This window comes from Sylvia atricapilla, chromosome 3 (genome assembly GCF_009819655.1).
Source record: "Sylvia atricapilla isolate bSylAtr1 chromosome 3, bSylAtr1.pri, whole genome shotgun sequence".
Classification (NCBI taxonomy): domain Eukaryota; kingdom Metazoa; phylum Chordata; class Aves; order Passeriformes; family Sylviidae; genus Sylvia; species Sylvia atricapilla.
In genome coordinates, this window is record NC_089142.1 from 89,519,816 (window position 1) to 89,538,496 (window position 18,681).

Below are 18,681 nucleotides of genomic sequence, written 5' to 3' on the forward strand. Positions count from 1 at the left end.
TTTTCACTATTCAGAATAGGCTTCAAGAAATGCAAAAAATACCCAAAGAAAGAGGAGGATGCTTTCAAATATAGAGAAAATGGGACCAGTTCCCACACATGCAACTAGTCCAGCTGGATGTTCACTGTCACACATACTATTTTCCAGGATTTGAACCAAATCTAATATGGCAAACATTTTCAAAATTGGTCAGCAATTATGGGTATTTTCCAATTCAGTCTAAGTTTTAGAACTGCTGAACAATACCTTGTCCTCGTGGACATTCAGTTTAGAAAATCAAATCCAAGGCAACTCAAGCAAATAGTGAAAAATACGAACACTCCAAGTTAGCAGTTCTGTTTGAAAATGCAACCCTTCAAGGCTATATCCAGCTTTAAAGATACTGCAATAGTCTTGAAAGTTTCATATTTTTGTTGAGCCACCAGAAGGCATAAACAAATGTGATGGGTGGACTTTGCATCCATTCAGTGGGACCAGTGCAAACAGCCCCTCCCTGACCAGCCAACACTGATGTGTGGGAACGAAGGGAATCCAGGATAGGCCTGTATAGTGAACCAGAAGAAGCCCTTGCAGAGAGGAGGGAAAACAAGGGCTGCTGTTGGATCCTGCTCAGAGCACAGAACCCAGCCACAATATGTCCACACAATGTTTCTGTCTCAGAGATTGGGAAGTCCTGTTATGTCTGCATTCACAATTAAACATGACTTTGACATTATTATGGTGCTGATGCTGTTATATCTTCAGTGTATGATGGGTCCTGGCTCTGTTCGGGCCTGCCTATTGTTCATGAGAGACTTTGTCTTTGCAATGATTGGAGAACAAGGCGTTCTGGAAGCTCTTTTCAGCTGGGATCTGGTGAACTTCTTACGGATTTTTCTGTAAGGAGGAAAGGAGGAAAGGAGGGAAGGAAGAGAGAGACAACAGAAGAGATAAATCTCAGTCTTTAATGGAAGACTGCACAAGAGCCAATGACAAACATAACAAATACTCTTACCAGAGCAGGAAGGTTAGTTCATGGAAAAGAGACTTGCAGTCAACAAGAGTCAGCCCTGTCCACCAACTGATGATTCAGAGTTGTCTGATAATGATTCATCAAAAAGTGAATTTGTGTTGGATAATACTTGAATAATAGTATTTAATTACATGAAATCTTGGGCCAGAATACCCAGGCAGTGAATCCTCATATGTGGTATCGATACTGGAATGAAGGACTACAGAAGACAGGACCATGTTAGCATCCAATGAATGCGCTACCTCTGGAAAAGTAGGAGCAATTGCTGTTATTTACACTGTACCACTTCTTCAGATAACACATGACCCAGAGCTCTGGGCACTTTTACTAGTGCCATTCAGGTGCAGCAAATTAACTTTCATTTTTGACTTTCAGCTGATAAATGAAACATTAACTCCAGATGGCCATGCTGTTTGTACTGAAAACCTAAATATCCAAGGATAGTTAATTTTGAAGCATAAATCCTTGCTATGTTTCAACAGCTCTGTCTCTTGACTATTATATATCAATAACCACAATGCTGAAGGTATCCAGGGTATGGTATCAGAAAACACAGAAAACACATACCTGAACATTAGATGCTGCTGGAAAATGACCTATTTTCTGAATTTACTCAAGAATCCCAAGCTTAATTTAGGTATTTTTACAAATTACAGGGATTTTGAGCTAATGGAAATGAATTAGAACAAACTGAGGCTTCTAATACATAATGAGACCAGGCTTTCTAATTCAGACTTTTTGACTTGTAAAATGTGACCTACAAACTACAAGGTGATGAAGTGCCTACCTGCATCAAGGCTCTGAGATGGTAACTCAAGGAATGGTTTTTCCCTTTCATCTAAATGGGCTGTTACCTCTGAAACTGAAAAATGGTGGAACGTGACATTGAAAATACATGATCAGCAGTAAATAAATTCTATTGAATTCTAAAATAACAATTTGCATGTTAAGTTTCAAACACTCTTTTGTTACCAGCTAGTTACAGGTTGCGTGTTCCCCAGGGATGTAAGCTTCCAGGTTAACTAATTGGGCCACAGAAGAGAGCATAAGGGGAAAAAACCAAACATGCAAAAAGCAGAAGAATGTATTTTGCTGTTAGAAGTTAAAGGGAGTCTGAAAAATACATTTAGATTAATACATTTTAAAGGTTCACAGAGTTATTGCCTTTTGAAAGAAGGATGTCTTCATGGCCTGGAATGCTAAATTAGGGTTTAGCACCATTCAGCAATAAGTATAACAGAAGAAAAGAAAAGGAATCACCAGAAAGTTAGGCTTCAGCTTTTCACACAATCCCACTGAGAATAAAAACTTACTGCTTGAGTATTCACTTTATATGGTCATCTTAACTAAGGCCAAAAAATATATTAAATTGATTGCAAAGATACCTTCCAGAAAGCAAGACCATAGAAATGTAATCTCAGACTGGCAGAAATGTGTCTACCTAAAATAATGAGACAGCCAGGTTTTGTAAATTCATGTGAATAGAAATAGCTATTATTCACACTGATTACTAATGGGGATCGTCTCAGCAAAACCTTACAGAATAGGATCCTTTTTGATATATTTGTTTGCAAAACTTAGTATTTATTTACAGAAGAAATGTGGTCATTAATCATTTGAGAAGCCCAAGGTTCAAATAATATCAGATAATGGTTTACCCTTCTGAAATTTTAATAAGGTAACTTTACAAACTGCCAAGAGGTTCCTGCTTATGAAAGTAATTTGCAGCTGACACTACATGTAAGGACAGTAAAGGATTTGAGATTACAATGAGTCATTGTTTTGTATGGACAGTAAAGTAAAAGATATAGTTATTCCCATTAAACACAAGTTCAAAACCAGCACAAAGAAAGGCAGGATAAAAAGGTCTTCACATTATTATATCAAACAAGCCACAGACTGAGTCAATTCCTCACTGAGTGTAAATGAAACTAGCTCTATATACTCTGTCAAAAAACCCTAATCTGGTACGGACTCTGAAAAGGCAATCCAGCACTTGTGTTTAGACCGGATTGTGAAAATGCTTCCAGAAATTAGCTTTCTGGGATACAGCCATTCAGAAATAAAACTGGAAGAATGGAAATTTCCACTGACTACATTACATGTTATATTTAAACAATCATTTCTTCAAAAGCCAAAACTGTTCTTTTTAGTGCAAAAATTATAGAAGGTGGAGGGACTGGATTCACTATACTGAAGAATTTAGCGTCTAAATACAGACTAGCTTTTTGAGAGGTATTCATCAGGTTTTATAATTCTTCAGAGTCTTTTTAACACCTAAACATGCAGGTTGCAATAATAGCTGACAAAAGACAGGATATTCAAAGATAAAGTTGTTGTCACCCTTTCACTCATAGCACTTTGCCCTCCCTCAAAGATACACTGAACTAAGGGCAGAGTCAATTTTAATGCTCAATTTCCTGTCCCTCTTTCAGTTAATACCAGCCATATGTTTTAATTACATAAAGCTTTTATCTGGCAATGGCAATAAATGGCTTTAATATCTGTATCGTTGGTAACATCCTTTGCAGTTGTTAGGACAGATTAATTGCCCTTTTCCCTGTTTTTTTTCTTTGACTTTCGTACAAGTTCTTGAAGCACGATGCATTACATACTTGAAATGCAAATTCAAAAGTATTTTATAGCCTTTGCTTTGTATTTCTACACTTCTTGAGACCAAAGGTATGAGAATGAACTAAATATTTAACAAGGCATAAGTATATAAAGCCCACTGTGCTCATTTTTAAGTCAAATGTGATGCACTGGTGTAATGTAGGAATAATACATATTCTCTATGTCTGCATGACACTTCAATTAGTTACTGCAGATAAAAGTGCAAGACCCTTGGCACCTAGTCAGGGAAATATGGAAATGGACATAAGTCTTACTAAAGGCATAGATGAAGACCTAATGTCTCTGTTCAAGTTTCATACAGACTGAAACCTCGTGAGCAGAAATAACAGGCTGTACAGGGCATTTATGCCATGCTTAAATTTAATTGGGCGAGTCATTGTAATTAACCAACCCTTTCTCAGGATCCAAGTGTGTTGCACATAACTCACCATCTGCTGAAGTGAAGCACAATCCTATATAATGTATTATGCCCAGATTTCTCAGGAATAGGATAACTGTGAGCAAAATTTCACATTTGCAAAAGCTGACTCAAAGTTCCCTTCTCTAATTTGGCCACATAGTAAAACAGTATTAAATTTTAAACTTGAATAGAATAAAGAGAGGTCTCCAACTGGTGTTAGTCAAGAATGTGTTTTCAAGCCTTTTCTAGTAGGACTGGAAGGCATTGCCTGCTTTAAGTTTGTTGATATAGAGTGCTACTCTGCTATATATAAACTGTTGTGCATCCGTCTTGCCTCCTCTGCATTGGACTCAGAGTTGTGATGACTACGCTGACTTTGGTCTTATCAGCTGTACCAACAGTACTTAGGAAGCTATATTAAATAAATACAAATTATGGAAGAAGTTTCTACACTGAAATAAATTAATTGCATGCAAGAGCCCACTGATATTTCAGCAGATGATAAACCTTGTTTTGAAAGGAACATTTTCCTAGGAAGAGGAATTATTGCCCTCAACACACATGTACTTGTGAGATGCCCATAACTCTTCTTAAATACCAAGGTCCAGAAGGGTTTTGGTGCTCTGTTTCCAGTAAAAATACACTAACGACTTAATATGAACCTGGTTTACAAAGTTTGAAGCTCAAGGACACAGTTTTGTTTTCCTCACTCTCCCTAAATTAGTTTGATATTTTTTCATAAGTCTTTCTGAGACTGATGCTATTTGAGCAACAACCTCATATGTAAGAACTGGTGCTGTGGAAATGTATTGTTAACCAATTGCTGGTAGCACAAGGAACACCCCCAGGTCAGCAGAAGGCAAAAGAATACTGATTTCCTACATAAGCATAATAGAAATTCCATATAATCTCTTCCTTGGAGCGAAGCATTCTGCCGTGACTTTCCAAGTGTAAACAGCAAGATAAATGTTCTTGATGCATAAATACTGCCAACACTGGCAGAATTTTGTGTTCTGGCACAAACTGTGTGTGAAACTTGCAATCAGTCTTACCATAGAGCCATTCAGAAAGAAAACAAGGCTAAAAAAAAGAAAAAATATATTCTAGAGAAATGTTTGTGAAGTTGCTGCTGATCTAGGGCAATAGAAATGTTGTGCAATGTAAATTTTCAGTGCAAATTCAAGGCCACTAAGAAAAAAACCCCATCTATTTAAAAGAATAACCTTAATTCCTTGGTGGTTGTTAGATGCAATAATCACTTATTTCTCTGAGAGCTTCTTTTATCCAGAGGTACATTTTAACTATTCAATGGATTAAATTACAGGAGGAAGTTGTTTCTTAGAAAGCTTTTTATTAATTTCAACAGGCTTTTAAATATAGTGAAAGGCCAAAATGTGTGCAGTGCTGCTTGCTGAAAGAGGATTTGACTGGGATGAAGCTGTAGGGACAGAACCTTAGAAACCTGATTTGTTACTGACTGAAGGACTCACAGCACTTCCTACATTTCTATCTGTGTGCAAATGAAAAGTATTTTATTTAACTCCTTGGCTTGTTGCTTTAGACTTTTTTTTTCACCCTCAACACTTTCAGGATAAAGCTTTCCCATATTGCATTAAAATTTTAATCTAACCTCAACATGACAGAAACTAGTTAAAAACAGTTTTGGAAAGCAGAAGTGGGTTGACACTGATACACCTTTTAAAAACAAGGGCCTAAGGAAATGTTAATTTATAAAAACAAAATGGAAGACTTTAATAAGCATAGAACTATTGGAAAGCTGTTGCCACGAGCCACATAGCTGCATTATAAAACCCATACAGATGGCAGATAGAGTGATATAACCTTTATGAGATTAAAGAGGTGCTGCTGTAGACACGCCAACATTATTTAAATGTTTTAAGAGCTTATCTTATTTTTCTCCTCCTAGCAAGGAAATGTTTTCCTTTGCTGGTGTTTATCTTCCGATATTTTATCAATATTTACGGAGCAAGACTGTTCTCTATGAACAATAACTTTTAGACACACCAGTTAAACATGCAGGTTGCAATCTCACACAAATTACGTTGTCAGATCTTCCTAAGCAGCTTAAGATAACTTATTTTTTACGTTTTTATTTCATCACCTTGAGGGCTTCTCTGATGTTTAGTGTTATAATGCTACAGCTTATAGCTACTATGTATATATAGAGGGCCATTAATAATGGGGTTGAAGTATATTCTTTACTGGGAGGAAAAGTCCAGGTCAAGGGTTTAAAGCACAGACTTCTATGACTGTGTCATGCCTGACCTATTGTATGGTTCAAGCCACCTCTGTCTCTTTGTACCTGCTGCTGATTTAAATCAAAATCACCTTGGAGCAGAAACCATTTCTAGAGTGCCTAGAACAACAAGTTGGTCTACTATTGAAATATCTACTATTTAAATTATTTCTATCCACTTTAACTGCAAATAACTGTCACGGCTTTTGGAATAATCACCTAGTTCAATAGATTTTTCCATATTTTCATTTCCCCTGAAAATATTTCATTAATATTCTAAAGTGGTTTAGGAGAGAAGGAATTAAAGAACCATAAAGTCCTACTCTCAGCATGACTATTCATTTTCCAGTTGAACACTGGAGCTGAAAAAAACTTTTTAACCTCTAAGACACATTAAAAAGAGATGCTGTCATACATACACTGGTCATCACATGATGAATAAATCTAGATCCCAACAATCAGCAGTGAGATTATCCTCACTGTTTGTCTGTGAGCTTGGCATTTACCACCAAGAGGCTGAATTACCTACTACTGAGATGACAAAGCTCACACATCAGTTTGGGTGCAAGGCTGACTCCTCACAGCAGCACAGAGGCCCTATCAGGGGTAGGAAAAGCTCAAAACTCCCTTGATCTAGTTGGTAGGAATGATGGACAGTGCAGACTGAACATGGACTTGCCCTGTGTTTTGGGTGGAGCTTTGTGAGCTCAGCAGGGACAGCACCTCACACACAGCAGTGATGATGGCAGAGCCATGCACAGAGCTGTGTTCCTCACACACTCCTTCCCTCAAGGAAGGGAGAAAGGCCTGTCTTTCAATTCAAGGCATTTCACCAGTATCCAGCTTTGTAGAGTGGAATAGAACTGCGAAGTCCTAGCAAAGGAAGCTTGATGGAATGGGTAAAAAAGTAAATTATTTATATTCCTTGAAACAAAGCAATGGCTCAGGCTCCAACAGGCTTGTAACCTGAGCTACAGGACAGCTGCTCTGCACTTTATCTGAAATTCATTAGCCTCCCCTTAGTTACCTTACCCTGCAGAGGCTGCAAGGCAGGAAGTCTGCTTTATCCAATAAAGGGTTGCTTAACCTCTTCTCCCTGGAAGGAACACACAAGATCACTGCAGATGTGTCAGTACACCAGCACTCTGGGAATCCAGGGAGCCAGAAAGCCTTCCACAGCTCACAGGCACAAACACCAGCAGATTTCAAAGCCGCTTCATTCTTCCTAACTATATCAGCAGGGTGAGGATTAATTCCTACTCTACCAAGAGGAATTTTCAAAACCATCTATTTATTCTGCAGCAGGATGCCCATTATATATATTGATTAAACATCACCTGCTATGAGATGAAAAATTTACCCACATGGCAGCATTTAATTTTTCTTGAGAGAAGCAAGAAACTGAAGAGAAGGTGCATCAGAGTGAGGTGGCTAACAGTGGAACACAATGTTGCTTTCAACTACTCCCCAAACACCTTGGAAATTAATTCCCAATTCCTGCATTATCCCAGACTCTATGACAAAAAGGTACAGAACATACAACTTCTGTTTCTGGCCTTCAGCTACAAGCATTCCAGCAACATTAAATACTGGTTTGAAAACTTTCAAAAATATTGTGTCAACTAAATATGCTTATTTAAGTCCAAGATAACAAAAAGCTTCTTATTATAGTATTCATAGGAAAAAAAATACTATACTTCTACAATACTATTTTTCTGTCTTTCTTTCTTACCTTGCTTGCTTATTTCAGGATATGCTTCATCTGAACTTTTTGGCCTGAACACTGTGCTTTACAATATTACAGCTTATAATGCAACCCGAGGCTCAAAAATATTGACAATATGCTTCCTTTTTATCAATTATGCATATACTTTTCCTGGAATAACATATGTACCAATAGGGTATATTTGGAGGAGGTTCTTGGCATCCTGGGTACTTGCTATTAAGCAAGGGAAGAAAAATAAAAATTATTCAGTCTTACCAGAAACAGCTGGAGAGCAAAAGTTCCCTCACAGGCCCATCCCCTGGGGCTCTACTTCACACCATCAATCTCTTGCATAATCAGCATTTCTCTACATACAGAAGCTCCAGGGCAGAACATGGATTAGAAATCTATAGTGTGGCATCGACAGAGGAAAGCTTTGCCACAGAATGATTTTGATGCTAATTTCCAAGGTCATTTTCATGTCAAAGGTTGAAGATACTTTTAATTTTTAAAAAAATATTTATGTGACCAAAGGTCTATTGAAGTCTATTTTCTGTCACTCATCCCACTCTCCATATTTATGGCCAGGACTTTTCCCATCAGTGTCTTATAGTTCTGGTTGGACTGGCTAATTAAGAACTGCACAGCATCCTAAAAAGTATGTGTACACCAATATTACTCAAGCACACAGACAAAATGGTGGAGCTAGAGAAAAGCTGAAATAAATTACTTGTCTGGTGTCTCACATCAAGCAAGAGGCAACCTTGGAATTTTAAAGTCTGGATCTGTGTTTTGTCCACAAGAAAAACGCTTGAATAGTATTTTGTCAAGTAAATGTTTTAGCCTCTACCCATAGCACAAGTTACAAAAACAGCCAGTCAAGCCTCCTTAGATGTTTGACAAGAACTGTTAGTTATCGCTGTGATTGACTTTCACAGTCACAGTCAATATGTTCTCCATGGTATTTTATATTTAAAATGCCTATGTAGATACTTATGCAAGCTTTTTTACAAAAAGAGACCAACTAGCACTTGTTTTTCCACAGCCTTACCTACATATATGCCAGAGGGTCATGAGTTGATAAAAAAAACCAAATTACCAGGGAAAGTACTAAGAATGAATGATTAAATATATACACTGAAATATGGACTAATTCAGAATTAAATCCTCTATCTGTAATTTGAAATGAGGATTCTGATAGAGAACAAACTTAGAAATTAAATTTAGTGGGCAGTTCTGTGTGAATTTTAAGACTGTGAGGATCACTGACACCATATTTTTGAATATATTCACCACGGTACAATTTTATAATCTTTTTTGCTATTTTACTTTAGCAACAGTGTGTTCATCACAGGACTTGCATAGTTTCCCTGCCTACATGGACATTATTGCTATGTATTTCTCTGCCTTCAGATGAAATAATTCTTAACTCCATGTCCAGCTTCTACAAGTTACTATTGCTCACAGAGCACAGAAATCATAAAAAATGAAAAATATCTCAGAACAGTGATATTGCACATGATTTGAGGAATGCAATCATCAATATCTAAGCTCTAATGTGAGAAACTACCATGGTTTATGCAGAGGAATGGTGAGAGTTGACTAATTTCAGCCCTAAGCTGATGTTACTCTAGCCTCGCTAGAGGTAACAGTTGTATAATTAATGTTGTCTCTATCTTTTCCTTGATACTTAAATATATTGGCCTGACAAGTTTGCATTTTTATTTTGCTTTATATGTTTCCCAAGGCTTTGACAGAGAAATTTGCTTCCCATACAAAGATGCTTATTTATAGAAAAATTTCTTCTTGTTCAAAACCAAATTGGTTTTAACTCCCACAATAGAAGATGGCCAAATATTACAAGATGACACATTCCCACTGGGTATGTGGATTTAGGAAGAAGCTAAGCAGCAAGCTAACAAAAAGCTAAGCTCGAAAACATTCATTTAAAACATTCGATAAAGAGGATTGGGCTCAGCTACATAAAATCCTCTGTGCAAACACAAGAGACAGCTTCTGGAAAAAAAAACAAACAAACAAACAAAAAAAAACCTTTTGAAATGGGCAACCATACTGCAGGAAACAAAAAACTTGTCAAGAACCATAAGAAAACAGGTTCAAAGAACTGCATGGCATCCCAATCTACCATCAGACATATAATGTGTATTGGGGACTAAGTGATGTACTCTAGCTGATGGACTGAGCTCAGGAATGGATTTAAAGGCTTTGTTGAACCGGGTCTGGAAGGTCCAGCAAAGAAAACAAGGTTTTCGGAAAAGTCAAGTGCTTATACAGGAGCTTCTCCACCAACATCTATGTTTAAGACAATCCTTAATGCACTTACTATCCCTGTATTTCATTTAAGTGGTTGAGGTTTTCTTTCCCTCCCAAGTTTCCCAAAACAACAAAATTTAACAAAAAGGCTTATTTTAGAAATCGTATTTCTCTTTCCAAATATATGATTTTCTGGCTATTTCTGCACCTACAGTCTGAATGTGAGAGAACATTTGTCAACGACAGTGGAGAAGAAGGCAAGTGGCTGAGTGACCCTTCTAAACGTGCCTTTGTTTTTCAGCTGAGTCATGTGAATTAACCACATTCAAGCTCTGACATAAGATGCAATTACAAAGCAAACTTTGGTATCTAAGCCCCCCTGGAGAGGCAGAATATTTGAATATCTGCTCACAACAGGGCAGGATCATTTCACAAGAGCCAAAGGTGTGACTTTTCAGGCAGCAGTAACTAGGTCATTTACAGCCATCTGTTCCTCAGCCTCCCTGCGGTCATCACCAAAGCTGTGAGCTAACTAATTTTCACCTGCTAATCAGTGGAGGCAGCTCTGAAACTAACAAATCATCCAGTTTCAGTCGACAGCTTCTGGACTCCTGTGGGTGGCATTTCCATGAGACTCTATTACCAATAAAGGTAGAGAGTTTTCTCTGAAAGAAGATCCCCTCTAAGGCTTCTGACCTGCTTAACGTGGAGCAGCAGTCTGGAAGAAGGAGAAGGCTTCATAAAGAACAGGAGTTACCTGTTCTTTGCCTCCTTGTCTTCCAGCAAGCACTTACACACATTCATTTTGTGTTTGAGCAGTTAGGTACATCAATGCTTGGAGACAGAGACTTAAAAGACCTGCTTGGCATATCATGGGAGGTCTGGGAGGACGCAGGGAACTGAATTATGGTTTTCCAAGCCCTAGGCAAGCACTCCAAACACTGCAACATCCTTCCACTACCATGTGGATTTGAACAGGGCAAGTAGCTTACTGGAGTGCCACTAAAACTGTGAGAAGATTAATCCATAGCACCAAACCCACATGATTGCATTTCATTTGCTCTGAAGACTGATGAAGCAAACTCCATAACAGTATGTGTTTTTCCAAACCTCCGAGCTCTATCCAATGGCACAACTTGCACTGAGCTCTGAGGGGTTTTTGTGAACATGTTTTCCTTGTATATAGCTATGATTCCTTAAGTTACAAAAAAATCTTCAAATGAATTGTTTAATTCCATGGAATGAACCTGCATTTAAAAACAAACATTTGCATTATCACAATAGTGTTACTTTGATTTAGTAGGTACTATAAAGGGTCCAATAGGAAAAAAAAAAGCATGTAGATAAATATTGAAAGAAAATGTCTTTAGACCACGAAAGCTGCTCAATGAGAAATGGATGGTAAGAGATAATGATCTAGTTTCTATACTGCTGCTCATGATTATCACAGTACCTCAGCTGGGGCTCAGAAAAGTATGATTTATAAGATATGAACAGTGCACAGCATTCATGAATAGACCACATGAAATAAGGTCAAAATAACATCTCACAGGAACTATTATGCTCTCATGAGCATATAACAGCTTTGAATGGAAGTTAACCAAGTAGGATAGCTCCTAAACTGTAGCAAGGATAGTTGTTCCTTGAAGTCCTCACACACAGTATCATCACGGCGACTGGAGAGAGCTGTCAGTTCACCTGGACTCAGATGTGGCCAATCAATAAGATATTTGCAATCCTATCAGTGGGGATTAAACAGATTGCTTAGGGATATATTCTGTAATCCCTGCTTTTCAAGATGTATGACAACTACATAACACAACAGAAATAAAGGAGCCAGAAAATTACATCCTTAGAGGCTGATACAATTTTTTGTTAGAGAGCTCACATTCCCAGGCTTGCAGCTGATGCTCCAAGAGTGCAGCCAGGCATCTTCTTGCAGCTGGTTACAGGACTGGGGTCTAAAGGCCATGGTGCCATGCAGGTAAGATATGAAAATACACTATGCCCAGGACCCAAAAGTGGCATAGTTCAGAAGCAGTATCCCAATTCAAATCAAAGTGCCTCATCTTTATGAAAAGCAGAGGTCAAAAATACCTTTTCTTCATTTTGGCACACAATTTTTTTTGCACTGTTGGGGCCAACTGGAAAAGAGAGAGCGAACATACCCATGGACATTCATGTGATAGGAATTGCATGTGTGAAGAGGAAGAAGGAGCAGAGCAGTTAGAACTGGATCTCTGGCTCAGATGTAGACCTGCAGCTCTGCACTGTGTAGAGTGAAAACTCCTCCAGATTTCCCTTTTCTCCCAGCAACAAGCTGCAACTCAAGCACTCTGCATGACCTTGCCTAAGCCTAGAGTAAAACACACGTGGGACAGAGAGGGGGCAGGGGCAGGTCACCCCCAGCTCTTAACTCGAGCTTTGGTTCTTGCAGGTTTTCAGCTTGTGTTTCAAGGTAGGGGTTGGGGTTTCCACGGATAAAGCTGCACTGCAGAGAGGGCCAGCAGCACCTGCAGGAGCACGAAGGGCCATGAGCACTAGCAGGGCTCTCCCCCACTTCTGCAAGAGAAGCAGACCACTGACAGCACAGCAAGACTCGGCATTCTGCAGAAGCTGGTTGTCAGCCTCACATTCTCTTCTTTCTCGACATGCAACTTTGGATTTTAAGCTTTTTTGTGTGTGCTATGAGACATGCATAAATAAAAAATGAGTGGTACCAGGTAATTATCACAGCAATCGTGATATCCTTACGTAGCACCTCAACAAATCAAGGGAAGATTTTTTCTTTTGGAGACAGAACATAAAGTGAGGGATAAGAAAATTGCCTACATAAAGCTGCCACAGGGATGCCTCTCAAATCATTTTATCAGCAAAAAAAGGAAGCCATGTCTGCTGGTAACAAGCTAAAGATCACGTTCTAATTTTAGCAGTTGCAGTTAACTCATTCCCAATGGAGTTGCACTTACCGTGAGAAGGTTTCTAACTGCTTCAGCACTGAAAGGAAACAAGCATTGAGTCATTCAACTGCAGATCTATATGCAAATACGCTTTTTGGCCCATGAAGGGAAAGCACATAGAATCCGCTGCTATAACACAGTCAGCCAAACATTTCCACACATTTCTTATAATGCAAATGCTGGAAAAAAAAAGAATTCATTTACCAACCAGTGTTTTAGCTGTCCCTACACAAGTGTGAGCATTGGCATGCACATGCACTCTGCGAGGGATAGAGCGTGTGTATAGAAAATAGAGGCACACTGCATACCTAGAATTGGTAAGAAAAGTTTTAATCAACAGATATATTCCCCTTGACATCAAATGGTTCAACAATAATATTACTACTTTTGCTCAAAGATTATGTTTATATCTTATATAACTTAAGATATATTAAACCAATATATTACATTTTACTGAGGTTCTGAAGACCATAATATGAACTGTTCATTTCAATTCTTTCAATTATTAGCTCCCAGAAGAGCAATTCTGTATAAAGAATTTAGTTCCTCACAATATAGTAATTTTGTCTTTTGACCTCTAATTGGGCCTACAATAGAATCCCCATCACCCAAAAAACTTCCTTATAGCAAAGCTGATTTAGGACAAAGAAATGAATAACATGCTTTTATAGTTAGGAGACTTCTGGTTTATCCTAAAGCATGCACATAGTGCTAGGAGAATCCTAGCAACTAATATCTAAGGATATTTAAAAAAATAAGGACACTCATTTGGTGAGCAATGATAAACATGAGGCTCTTTAAAGAGTGATTTTTTTCAACGAATTGTGCAAACAGATTTGCACTTTAAAATAAATTCTTGAGCAAGTTATTTCACAGTAGGGAATGAGAATTTCTTCTTCATTCATAAAGGATACGAATAAAGAAAAACACAAAAATATTAAATCCAATAAAGGTCAACATAAAATTATGATGTGGTTTTCTGCCTAGATTAACTCCTGCTGTGATCCTGTGACTGCACAGAGGCAGGGAAATCCCATGGAAGCTGGTCTCACACAGGCATCAGGGAGGGTTTAGAATGCAGCTTGTCACTAGAGATGAAACAGCAGAACTGGGGACCTCTGTGTTCCCTGGCAAAATTCACTGAGCGTGCTGACAGCATTCAGAAGGACATCCACAGATACACACGGCAAAATTCATGAGAGGGATCCCTTCAAGGCACTAATATGCAGACAGGTGGGAAAACTGTCTCTTCCCCAGAGTGGCCCTGGGCTGTAATGACTGAGACTCAGCACAGTGTTAACGTGCAGCCCAGCTCTGAAGAGGCAATCAGGCTGGTAAAGAGGGAAACACCAACGGGAGCTCTGCTGCCATTCTTCCCCAGATGTGCAGGTACTGACAAACAACAGGGGAGGAAATGGCTTTCAAATAACTACACCCTCAGACAAAAACAAAGCTGAGCTGTATGAGGATGTGCATTACAACTGATATAAAATACATCCCTGTTCTACTCAGAAGGGCAGATTAGCACCTAAAAACATGTTCAGATGTAAACTGAAGTTGTGTTTCCATGATGCACAAGCTCACACTAATTTTTAAGAAAACTTGCAGACATTGTTGAATTGTATGCAGCCTGAGAGTAGACAGAAGGGTACTGCCCTAAAATTCTAGGGTAGCTCCAAGGGTTAGCTAAGATGATATATAATTCCCATAGTTATTTTCACAGCTCTTAATATTTCACATCCACTGCTACAAATATCTCAAATATGTGAGCAATTAGATACAGAAGAGTTAACTTTACAGAAATAATACTGCTGCTTAAATTCAGAGAGGAGAATATGATTACTTAAAATTAATGTTACTAAAATTTCTTCAAAAATGGAGCAATAAATACATATATTCACCTATCTATTGATGAATAATAACATTGAGAATGCTCATGTGCATCTTTGGTTTGATTGGCATGAAATAGACTGGTACCTCATTTAATCTAGGAGCAATATTATTACTCTTCTTTTTTTCTCTACAAATATCAACAATCTATTATAGTATTGGCTTTTAAAGCTGAATTTCCTTGAAAAATTACCCTCCAAACCCCCTACTTGTTCTTTTATAGAAATGCCCATCTTAAACATTAATTCACTAGAGAAGAAAAATATTTTAGGTCAGAGAAATGAAAATTGTTGTGGACTGCTGCAAACAAAACATGATAAGGAAAATTATATCCCTTTTGGCAGGCTTCAATTACACTGAAAAATATTTTTCCTTTTGCTATAATTAGCATGTGTCTCTCTCATATGTATTTTTAATGAACAAATTCACATGATAAAACAGATTGGATCCTGATGGAGCACAAAAAAGTTCCCTAAAGAACGAGTTGTGACTTTAGATGGGGTGATTATTTCTGAGCTGAGTGCTCAGAACATGTTCAGAACCTAATGGCTGCTCCCTGGCAGATCATTCTTATTTGTTGCATGGGGTTTTTTGGGGTTTTTTTCATTCTGTGTCAGGACTGGGTAAATTGTGTGCTGCTTTTTCAAACATTTCCTCCCTAGGTATCTCTTCCCATTGCAATTATATTACATTCAGCTTTGTCCTGGCAGTGCTGAGCTGTGTGAGCTCCTGTCATAGGACAGGCTGTCTGTCAGGGCTGAGCTGTCTGCCCCCACCTGCCCTCAAAGAACAGAGCATTTACTTAGTTGCTGTCGTGGACATTAGGGCATTTCTAGCAGCAGAACCAGGCAGTGATTTCCACTTGGAGCTCTAAAGGCTGGAGACTTTCAGAGCCCAGAGGAGAATGAGCTACCCCAGCTCTAAATAATCTCAGAGTAAAGGTGAAAAGAAAAAATTAGAAAGAAGACAGCACAAGTGAGGGAAGTAGTCAATGGGGACAGTATAAAGACAAGAAAATCCAAAATAAATATAAAAAAAAAAAAAAAGGAAAACCCCTGTGTAAGACAAAGAGCAGATCTCATGTCTCATGTGAAGCAGAGTTCAGAGTTCAAAGGATGAAAAGCATTATTCCCTGCTGAGCTGCTCCAGCACCTGCCAGAGAGATGCAACAGCAGGTGTTCAGGCACCTCCTTGTTTGAGGAGTATCAAGTGAGGTCCAACTTCTCTGTGTTCCCTCCACTAAAAGGTTTCAAATGTTACTTTAAACTGTTCATTATGAGGAGAAAAGCAGCAGACACAGACCCCTGAGGACTAAGACCCTTGTTTGTGCCTCATCCTGGTTGCAGAGACAGAAACAGCTCTGCTTTCTCCCTGGCCTGGGTATGGGTTCTGCAGCCCTGGGAGTGGGGAGAGGGATTTCCTAGGATGAGAACAAGCAGAGCTATCACAGGTGAGTGATTTGCAAAGCCAGGACTCATCCCACAACACTTCAACCACCTCAAATTTAAACATCTAGTCCACGTAAATTGTCTGGGCTGCCTCTGGGATCACTGGAGAGATCACTGCCTAAAACTCTTCTCATTCTTTGACAGGCACTTCTCTATAACATTGGGGAAAAAAAATTAATCGAAAATTCTAAAATCTCAAGAGGTAATCAGTCTCACTTCTAGGATCCAATTGCTAGGGATTAATCTGATATTATTAAGGTCTTTGTATCAAACAACTCTCAAAATGCCATCAATCTGGGCTGGAATCAGAAGCCTAAGAGCTTGTCAGCTCATCAGCCTCTTACCACTCTCTCTGAATTACTGCATACCTCATAAAAAAAACCCCAAAAAGTGCCATAATCAATTATGTTGAAATAGCCACCAAATTATCATGTGCTAGTATGTTAACTTTCCTAGTTGAATCTGCCAATGATGGGATTAAACATGTTCATTTTCCTTGTTGATGTCTATATTTGCATATGTTCTTTCTCTTTCCTCTTTTTATTATTTCCATTTTTCTTCAACGACCAGCTTTTCTAGGCTTGTGAAGTCATTTCACAAGTGAGGAACAGTCTGATATTACTTGCTGTAATTAAGCAAGATATTAAAGGTTTTTAAATAACAGGCCAAATAAGCACAGCTTAAAAAAACAGACTAACTTCTTATCTTAGTCTGAATTAAATCAAGGAAGGGCCAGACAGGGGAAGAAAAGAATAGAACAGAGGAACCTCTAGAAAACTAGTGACTCTTCATCAAGCTCTTCTGGGAAAAGCAAAAGCTCATTAAATTTTAGCAATTAATCTGTAAATGAAAGGCTGAAGGAGATTATTATCTTAGTTGCTTTTAAAGGAAATCAACTTCTAGCCTGGAAAAGATGCTATCAGCTGTATATTTCTCCACTGTACACTGAAAATTTTAAAGGATAAACTACACTGTAGATACATTTATATTTTGCTGAATGATCAGAGGAGCCCCAAACCTCATCGTATACAAACTAAAATAAGTGAAATTTTAAGGTTCTAATCTTTACCACAGAGAAGTAGCACTAAGTCTATTAATGAAATGCTGATAATATCAGTTGATAGAAGATGCAAAGTCAGGCATGTGCCAAACATGGCTCTTTGCTGTAATGCAACCTCAGGTAATAAATGTCAAAAACTGTTATCAAAATAATGGATCAGTAACATGTATGCAGTAAAGCATCATTCCCTGCTAAGATTTCAGTTTTTCTTACCTGGTCTCTTCTGTAGCTATAAAGAAACCATCATCTGAAGCATCAAGCCAATTTTGCCTCTGTCTCTTGATCACTGGAATGGTGCTGGTCTTAATGGCACTTGCACTGGCTTGCAAGGCCTTACCATTAGTCATATGGATGTGGGGAGCAGCATGCTGAAATCATAATAAAAGGGAAAGTTGTTTGCCTAGGAATAAGCATAATTCCATTAATGAATTCTGCTGTAAAGGGCAGCCTACACACGTCTCAAAACCCAGCTCATCTGCCTCAGTCAGTGCCTGCAGGTATAAGACAACAACCAATCTGTGCCCATTGACATGTTTTATGCATAGGGTTTAAAGCTCTTTTAAAACCTAATTAACCATTGCTAATTTAATTGCCATTTTATATAAAAAGATATTGAGGCATGAGTCAATGCAATGAACTAAGCAATTCAGAAACAGAAACCCATTGATTTTAGGAGAGAATGAACTTTTTCTGAGCAAAAAAACTAACATCCCAAGCAATGAGACACAAGACCTATTTTTTCATTCAAGTATGGGATTAAACTAATTTCAAAAAATTCATACTTCTCACTTTGCAGGTCCTTACTCTGCCTGTCTTTGCTTTTAAATAGAAGCCACTGAATAAGACAAGTGGTTTGGTCCTGGTGCTAACCTGAATGGAAGCAGGAGAACAAAGGTTCATATCACCATGCTGGTGCCACGGTTCTTAGATTTACTCACTGGTCCTTATCCGGTCAGAGCTATCTGCAATACCTCTGCATTCACAGTTGATAACATCAAACTGAAAACGGATGCACTGATTTTCCACTAAACCTTTACCTGG

The 18,681-nt window shown here is 38.4% G+C and overlaps 1 protein-coding gene across 2 annotated transcripts in view; it reads right to left on the reverse strand.

The window, feature by feature from the left end:
• Positions 1-609: 609 nt before the first annotated feature.
• MTA3 (metastasis associated 1 family member 3) overlaps positions 610-18,681 on the reverse strand; it is a 131,333-nt gene continuing 113,261 nt past the window's right edge. The window contains exons 18-20 of one of the 2 annotated variants that reach the window (XM_066316109.1): positions 17,854-18,008; positions 13,252-13,279; positions 803-876 (exon numbers count right to left, since the gene is read on the reverse strand). In XM_066316109.1, the coding sequence (XP_066172206.1) occupies positions 865-876; positions 13,252-13,279; positions 17,854-18,008 (195 nt within the window). In that variant the 3' untranslated portion in view covers positions 803-864. Of the gene's footprint in view, positions 877-13,251; positions 13,280-17,853; positions 18,009-18,681 lie in introns of both variants that reach the window. The other variant, XM_066316108.1, reaches the window with a different exon arrangement.